The sequence below is a fragment of the Sinocyclocheilus anshuiensis genome, unplaced genomic scaffold, assembly GCF_001515605.1.
Source record: "Sinocyclocheilus anshuiensis isolate Anshui unplaced genomic scaffold, SAMN03320099.WGS_v1.1 scaffold2430, whole genome shotgun sequence".
In the NCBI taxonomy this organism is placed as follows: Eukaryota; Metazoa; Chordata; class Actinopteri; order Cypriniformes; family Cyprinidae; genus Sinocyclocheilus; species Sinocyclocheilus anshuiensis.
This window is the reverse complement of record NW_015556097.1, coordinates 286,717-295,867: the sequence shown is the minus strand read 5'-3', so window position 1 is coordinate 295,867 and position 9,151 is coordinate 286,717. Positions and strand designations below refer to the sequence as shown.

General features: G+C 37.7%; 1 protein-coding gene across 1 annotated transcript in view; it reads left to right on the top strand.

Annotated features, from left to right (window-relative positions):
- The window catches only part of LOC107676208 (serine/threonine-protein kinase WNK2-like), a 130,502-nt gene that overhangs the window by 79,672 nt on the left and 41,679 nt on the right, over positions 1 to 9,151 (top strand). The window contains exons 22-25 of the mRNA XM_016470713.1: positions 3,305 to 3,362; positions 3,667 to 3,740; positions 3,851 to 4,003; positions 8,084 to 8,466. Coding sequence (XP_016326199.1) covers positions 3,305 to 3,362; positions 3,667 to 3,740; positions 3,851 to 4,003; positions 8,084 to 8,466 — 668 coding nt within the window. The remainder of the gene's footprint in view (positions 1 to 3,304; positions 3,363 to 3,666; positions 3,741 to 3,850; positions 4,004 to 8,083; positions 8,467 to 9,151) is intronic.

The window sequence follows — 9,151 nt, the reverse complement described above, 5'->3', positions numbered from 1 at the left end:
ATCCATGCAGCCTGTCATGAATGAGCAGGGAGAGCAGCAATAATAACCCCCCTAGGGTTAACAGAACAGAAAAAGGCAGATATCATTAATGTATTTAATGATATTTAAGTGTTGAGCGCTCAGTCGTAACCTTCCAATCACCACCGAAGTGATTTATTTTTTATTTTTTAAATGAACATAGCTTGATCTCAGCCAGTTGATCATGTTTAATGTTTAAAACATGTCATACATGTTTAACACGTCATATCACCCTAATTTCTCATGCTCTATATATATATATATATATATATACATATACATACATGCATATATACAGTAGTCGTCATTTGAAGTGGATCAAAACCTTTAATCAAAGTTGCCCTAAAACCAAAACAATACCAGTTATTGTCTTAGGACAACTTTGATTAACTTTTTTGATCCACTTCAAATGTTGACTACTGTATATATAATATATACATAACAGTTCTTTCTGGTCCTTGAATCTGATTGGCTGATAAGAGTGCGATATTAGAGTGATAACAGAGCTTCTCCAACAGCTTCACCTTTTGTGTCACTCCGCTTGCCTTATTTCTCACAGCAAAAAATTTGCTTTGATGTTTTCGGAGACGTGGGCTCCAGGACATCAGCAGGCATTCAGCGCTCATAAACCCACAGAGAGAGCGCCTCACCTCGGCCAGAACTTCAGGAATTTACCATTGGCTCTGCTATCTCTATAGTGGATAAACATGAGATATATTTCGTTTTGGGTAAATCTAATGGGAAGACTTTGGTCTCATTAATCTGTTATTTGTTCCAGAGCAAATAGTTTTGACAAAATCTCACCGTTTATGTAACTTCAATGCTGTATATCTGAGCGATGCCTTTGTACTTTTGACTGAATTGTCTAGCATTTTTTATGATGGCTGTTGTTGTTTATTAAATATTATTATTCAATAAATAGTAGTATTTAGTATTAGGAAAGTGTGTGTGTGTTCGTGATGGTGATTTTAATTACATTGTTCCACCATTAGATGGTGACAAGAGACTGTTTTACGAGTCAGCAGTAAAGACTTTTAAACTGAAAAATACTAAAGCACAGTTTTGAACAAGAAAGTTCTTTTTTCTTTCAAAAAGCTTGTATGCAGCCAACAAATTCACCGAGCAGCGCTGTTATCAGAAATCACCCTTAACAGATGAAAGGATAGTACGAGCCTATCGGACATTCAAACTAATATTTTATTGTGAATATGAGATTGATCTGAAGAATGAATGCCGTATCAGATGCAGAAAATCACACTCGCCATCTATCTCTCATAATACTCTACTATACATAATGCACTGCTTTTACTACAGTAGTACAATAAGCATTTAAAGTGTCTTGAAACCCTAAAACACATTTTTTTGAGATGTTAACATATATGAACAGGTTGCACATCAGTGAAAACAACAACAGCACTCATTATGTCTATAATTAAAGCAAAAGTGGTTATATTTTCATTTTCTGGAGCAATTTCATTCTTCTGGTTCAAAAAGTAAAGTTGAACCAACATCAAGAAAAGTGACGTATATGCGTTAATTTGGAGTGGTGATTGGCTGCCGTGGCTGGAGAGTGCACGTCTGCATCATCGGTTTTCCAGGCTTTTCTCAGTATTCATGAGAATGAAGTCGTATGATCCAATCACTGTGCTGTATTATGCATGAGGTCGCCTTACAGCGGAGAATTCAAATCTCATGAATGAGCTTCCGCACCGTCAGTTCATTTCTGTAACTCAACGTTCCTTTGTTACTAGTTCTAAAGTGACGTTTTGGAATTAGTAGCGGAGGCTTGGGCTCAGCTGTTAAACTGTCAACTTTAGATTTGAATCCGTGGTGGAAGGAAGTAGTTATGCACAAAAGAGGGATTTAAAAGACACTCCATTGTTATTTTGTTTATGTATTTTCACGCTCGTGCCGTCGACCTGTTGTATAAACGCAATATCACACGAGTAGACGTGAGACATGGCTGTATATTGGCACTCTGTGATTACCTACGCCCGAATCACAGCCATGCCGATATACAGCCATATCTCACGTCTACTCGTGTGATATTGCTATTATATATTATAGGGAGAAGCATCCGGCTCCCTGGTGTGTCCACATCGTCAAATCTGGCCCCCTTAAAAAAAAAAGTTTGGACACCCCTGAGTTTAACCATGGTAACCACAAATTAACCATGGTTTTGCTACACTAACCATAGTTTAACCATAGTATTTGTAGTACAACTGTGTTTATACAAATGGGAATCAATATACCAAAAAAAAAACATGGTTACTACACTTTTACTACAATAAAACCATGGTTCATTTTCGTAAGGGAGGTTGTTTTGTTAAATCTTTTTTTTTTCTTGGTAATGCATTTTTAGTCTCAGAAACTATCAAAAGAACAGGCTCCTGAAAGCAGTTAATTCAAAGATCACGATTAATTCGTTTATGAATCTGGCCACACTAGTCACATGTATGGTGTGATTGCTGTGTGCAACTAGCGGGGAAAGAGCAAAAGATGTGTTATCTTCTTATTGTCTTTAGCCTACTCTTTTTCTCACATCATCTCATTAAAGTTAGACTGAAAACTCTCAGTTCAGAAAAAACACTTGCCACGGTGTGGCAGATTCAGTAGCGGAAGATTTCATATGAAATTGAGAAGAAATCTTTTGTCTTTTTAATGGAACCAGTTCTGAATAATAACCAGTTTTGGCCATCAACCCCAGACCTGAGGTTACATAATAATATTAATAATAATAATAATGTTTATTTTATATAGTGCATTTCTACAAACTCAAGGACGCTTTACAATCATTCAACATTCCCAAACACTAGTTTGGAAGGAACTGGCCAAGTGCACGGGAAGGGATGTAGGTGTGGATGAGATCTGAGATATATTAAGGGGCGAGACCATGGAGAGCTTTGAATGTAATGAGAAGTATTTTGTATTGAATACGGAAACTAACAGGTAGCCAATTTAGTCTGCATAAAACAGGAGAAATATGAGAAGATTTGTACATCAATCCTATTATTCTATGAATAAAAGTAAATTGTGTCAAATTGTGAACCATGTTACCCATGATTTTCTGCAGTAAACAATTGATTGTTGAAAACCGGATATTTGTGTAAGTATTGTCCTGTTTACAAGCACCAGAAGAGTAGAAATGGCTAAGTAAACTGTACAGCTGTCAACTGGTTACCATCAGTCCTGTTATTTTCTGAAAAGAGTTTGTCCATGTTAATTCTGTAGGAAATAATTTTGTTATACCGTATTTCTCAGGATTTTTATTTTTTATCTTTTGTAGCCGCAGATTCCAGAGAGGTCCGACAGTCTCGGAACCTTGAGTGATTCTGCTGTCGCCCGTAAGTGAAAGTGTGTGTGTGTGTGTGAATGTGCTAATCTCAGCTGCTCTTCCCCGTGTCGGGCCGAACGGTTATAAAAATAGTAGTGAATGGTTCCAGTTATGTTTCCATGATTAGGAACCGTTCTGGGCCTGTAATTCAACACGGAATGTAACGGTTAGGCAACGCGAATGGTTCGGCTCGACGGTGGAAAAACAGCTCTACACTCTGGATATGTAGACGTACTGCAGACTACAAGAAATTGTCACAATTGACAACTGCTATTGTTGTGCTTTTCTTTCTTTTTTTCCCAAATGTCGATCAGCCTTCAAAAGACTTCTGACCAGAAAAGACTCCGGGGCCACTTCTGCTACACACACATCCAAGAGCCACTTCCAGGTTATCAGTGATTTTTTTCGTTTGTTTGTTTGTTTGTTTACGAGTTATATATATGCTTCTCTGAAATGACTGGTCACAGTTTGACAGCGTTCTGTGTTTGTGCACTGCAGATTGTGCCAACAGATTCAGATGTGTCTTCTCACGATGGTAGAGATCATGTGATTGATCTTGAATCTGCAGCTGTTCCTGTAACTGAGAACGGACACAGATCCACATCAAAGTCACAAAGAAACCGTTACTCGGCACCTCCTGACTTATATCAGGTTTGTCTGAAGCGCAGCGTACGTCTGAAATGGCATACTGGCATTCTACTCATACTGTTTGCACAAGATCTACAGTATAATGTACACAGTAACACCAATATAACCTGCATATTAGGGATGCACCGAATATGGTTTTTCGTGTATTTTTCCCTATGTATTTTGCCAATTTTTTTCACCATTACATAAATTAAATAGCCAAAATGTGCTTTACTGTTTTTTTCTTGCTTTTCAAAGAAAACTCAATGACAGAACAACAATTTAAAAATATTTAACACTGAACATTTTTTAACATTCTTTGTAAAAGTGCCATAGCGGTGATGTGAATCAGTTTCTTGCATTTCTTGATCATTGCATGTTTTCTCCTAAGTAGTCATAATTATTAAGGAGGACCATTGCTAGGGGTTAATTGGGGACATTGTACTTGTCCCACTATGGTCCTCTATGATACAGACTACTCATTGGGCCTGGAGGGGGAAGGGGCCCACCCATAAAAATGTTGTCCTGGGCCCTGTGAATTGGGATAGTTTGATAAAGATAAAGCCATAAGGTCAATGTTCACAAGCAGGCTTTCAGCGTATCCTGTGTGAGGATGTGTGCTCAGCAGTGTTTGTTTGCATAGTCCTGGAAATCTCTGTGATAACATTTTTCCTCATGAAATCAACAGGCTGGGCTCTGTAAGAGAAACCGGCAGAGTGGTTTTCCCCACTCCGCTCCTCCGCAAACAGCCAAGCCTGTGTGAGAGCACGTTGCCTCACAAACCCCGACACTTTACCCGCTTTGAAAACACTGTTTACCTTATTTTCTGTGTGCTCAGCACTGCATAAGTGTTGCGGGGCGACTGAGACGAGAGACGTGCGGATCCATCTGCAAAGCTTTATTCTTAAACATATTCAAAACAGGCAAGGGTCGGACAATGGCAAACAGGTATTTAGAGGGCAAGACAGAAGAGTAATCCAATAAACAGGCGTAGGTCGATCAGTGGTGAACATAATCCAAAGGATGAGGCAAGCGAGTAATCCACAGACAGATAATAATCCAGGTGAGGTGCGAACAGAATCCAAACAACAAGACGAGAGAGAAATCCAAAACAGGCAAGTTATCAGGAACAGACAATCAGGCAAAACTAGATGTTACGAAACAGGACTAGAACTAGTCCACTAGACCTCTGGTGGCGAGCAGACGGAAGACCATGGACCGGATTCGTGACAATTATAAGGTAGAGTGGGGGAAAACGCCCCCCTTAAGGACTGTGTAATTTTTTTCTGTGAAACAAAAGTTAAATGTGTTCAGAAAAGTTATCATAGTTTTAGTGACAATGTCATAAATTATAAACAAAGTATGAAAAATGTACAGAGTTTTCATGTTATTAGATTTTTAACAAAAATTTAATTTGTACCAAGGGGGCGTTTTACCCCACCTATGAAGCAAAACGCCCCCCAGTCTGACAAAGCAATTTGCTTTAAACATTTACAGCAAAATCAGAGTACAGGCAGTTTTAGCTTAAAATTAAAAATATATATAATCAATAATTATGAATTACAAAATTATAATAGCCTATTTGAAACATTTTGTTAGCTGATGCTAACTGGCTAGCTAACTAGCAACCTGATGCTAACTTGAGGTAATTTTTAAATATAAAATCCAAATATTTTTATTCAACCAACTAGTTAAAATACATTTGATGGAAAAACAAAGAATTTGATGTTCAGATCAGATAACTACAGTAATTGCCCATTGCCCCATGGAGGTGTTTTACCCCAGTGACTATGTTTGAGAAAAAAAATCATGTCATTCTGAAAATATTTTTCTGATTTGAAAAAAAAAAAAAGGAATCCTAGCATTTTATTTTAATTCTAGCAATTTTTAATTTCTATGTTCACTTACATAATAATTTCCCAATTTCTCTGAATACTAACGTTGAAATTCTAACCTGGTGCTGTTCTGCCCACTGCTGGAGGTTGAAATGTAATTCGGCTACACTTTTATATTTATCTTCCCAAGACTCTTCTCGAGATAAAATGTTTTGCAATATTGTGGTGTGCACTGTGCAGTGTCAATACAGTGCAACTTTTATTTGGTTTAACGTTAAGGTAGAATGGTGGAAACGCCCCCCACCCCCCTTTAGGGACTGTGTAATTTTTTTCTGTGAAACAAAAGTTAAATGTGTTCAGAAAAGTTATCATAGTTTTAGTGACAATGTCATAAATTATAAACAAAGTATGAAAAATGTACAGAGTTTTCATGTTATTAGATTTTTAACAAAAATTTAATTTGTACCAAGGGGGCGTTTTACCCCACCTATGAAGCAAAACGCCCCCCAGTCTGACAAAGCAATTTGCTTTAAACATTTACAGCAAAATCAGAGTACAGGCAGTTTTAGCTTAAAATTAAAAATATATATAATCAATAATTATGAATTACAAAATTATAATAGCCTATTTGAAACATTTTGTTAGCTGATGCTAACTGGCTAGCTAACTAGCAACCTGATGCTAACTTGAGGTAATTTTTAAATATAAAATCCAAATATTTTTATTCAACCAACTAGTTAAAATACATTTGATGGAAAAACAAAGAATTTGATGTTCAGATCAGATAACTACAGTAATTGCCCATTGCCCCATGGAGGTGTTTTACCCCAGTGACTATGTTTGAGAAAAAAAATCATGTCATTCTGAAAATATAATTATATTTGTATTAAATAACTCCCTATCTACAAGCCATACTGTTCTCATATCATTGATAGTAATCAGAAATGTTTATTGAGCAGCAAATCAGCATATTAGAATGATTTCTGAAGATCATGTGACACTGAAGACTGGAGTGATGATGCTGAAAATACAGCTTTGCTGAGCAGAAGAGACTTTTTAAGACATTAGAAAATATTACAGATCCCAATTTGAACATTGTGTGAATGTTATAATAAATGTATTAACAGAGTTGTTGTAATTATTAATATCATTATTATTATTCTTGTCTTTTTTCTTTTTCTTTACAGAACAACAGTAGAATTACAATACTAACATTTATAAATTGTGATGGAGTTCTTGCTTTTTTTTCTAGCTTTTGGCGGAAACCCGCAGGAAGACCTCAGTGCTTCTATTTGTACAACAATGGATTTATAAATGATTCTCATTGCGAATTTGGGAAGATGTTTGTCGCACGTATCACATTGTCACATCCATGCCTTGTAAAAATTCATAAAAATTTTACTGAGCAACTGACGGGTAACTGTTTTAGCGCAGATTTTCCTCCTTTGGACTTTGAACCCTGGCTAACGAGCTTGTGCAGCGCTCTGCAGTTTATTTACTAATCGTTTGAGGCCATTTCGTCATTTCATTACAGTAACCAGCAACAACCACCCCTTCCACTTCTCAACAGAGACATGCGATGCAGTGCTAAATAGTCTCTCGCTGTCAGTGCTTGTAATGATTTTTGCGTCTTTCTCGGACAGTTTTAAATGCTTCCACGCTGCCGACATTTTTTGCATTATAAAGAGTACGCGCCTCTCACTCTACGCTGAGTGCTATTTGATCGCATCACCAAAAATATAATTGTTCGGTACAATTTATTCAGTCTTTTTGCTTATTCAGACGAATAATTTTGGTTGCCGAACATTCGGTGCATCCCTACTACATACAGTATGTTTTTGTCAAAATGTGTAGTCTAGACTAGACCTTTCGGTGTGACATGAGAGTAATGGCATTCAGGATTCAACATCTCCTTTTCTTTACTCATTATTTGATCAGACTGTCAGAAGTTTAGACATTTGTACCCAAAATTGGATAGTAAATGCAAAATAAGTCAATTAATAGGATGCCACTGGATTGAACATGCAACATGATAAAGTCGTGTGACAGCAATGTAGAGCAATACTTTTTGAAATGTTACTGTTTCACATGCTGTAGTAGGCAGTATACTGTACAGTATTACATTCTAAACATAGAATCCATCAGTTAAAATGTTTTATTTATTTATCTATATTTCATTTATTTTTGGTTTATTTTTAGGTATTTGCATACATTTTGTTCTTTTGTTCGGGAGTCTGACATTGTCATTTACATCCATTTTTTTTTTCAGGACACAACTACTTCCTTTCCAGAGGCCAGACCCACAATGCCTTGCGCTCAGAGCTCACTGTCAGCGGACGGGACGGCGCAGTGCTTGTCCTCGGACACCGGAGAGGAGGATCAGAGCGAGACTCCGTCCGCTAAGCCCTCGTCTCTGGCTCCTGCCCCGTCAGAGTCAGGCGGCGGGGACTTCATGAAGCGGGCGGTGGCGTTCCTCCGGCGCTCGGGTCACAGCAGCAGTGTCCAAAGCTCCGATTCGCCCCCTTGTCCTCTGGTGAATGGACACGCCCCCTCGGTTAGCGGCCCCGCCCACTCCGCTTACGTCAGTAGTGATAATGACTCTGAGTTTGAGGACGCTGATATGAAACGAGAAATGCAGAAGCTGAGAGAGAAGTGAGTAAAGAAATATTGATCAAATCAAAGAGCTCCAGTAAAAACTGCCTCACAAAGGCATCATTTACCACCACTGACCCTCTTTTATTTCCTAATACAGGTGCTTGGTCTTGTGCACAATTCACAAGGGTTAAAATACTCAAAAATTATGCTCAAGTGAAAGTACAGTTATTCAGTGAAATTATCTGGCCAAAAACATACTTGAGTAAAAATAAAACAGTACAACTTCAAACTGTACTACAAAGTACAAGTACCCTAGCCAGGGTTTCCGCGGGGTCTTAAAAAGTCTTAAATTTAGTTGTATCAAATTTAAGGCCTTAAAAAGTCTTAAATTGTACAAGAAAGTCTTAATTATGATTTCAAGAGGTCTTAAATTTGGGGACGGAAAGACCAGAATTGCAATATGGCTGAATGTGACGATTAAACTTCAAAAGGCTATGATTTCATTAAATAAACACAAGCGCTGAACGTTCAAAGTCCGGTGCTGCGCTGCTCTGTGTTCTGCTGTTACCGGGGAAACAGTTATATTTCTACCAAACGCTCCAACTGCTGGCAGAGAATGAATGAGCATTTTCAATAAAACTTGTTTTGTTCAGAGTTCAGACCAATGCGAAAATCCACCCATGTTGTTACCCTGCAAACACGCAGAGCTTTAAATGTGAACTGGTGGATCGATAAGAAGACA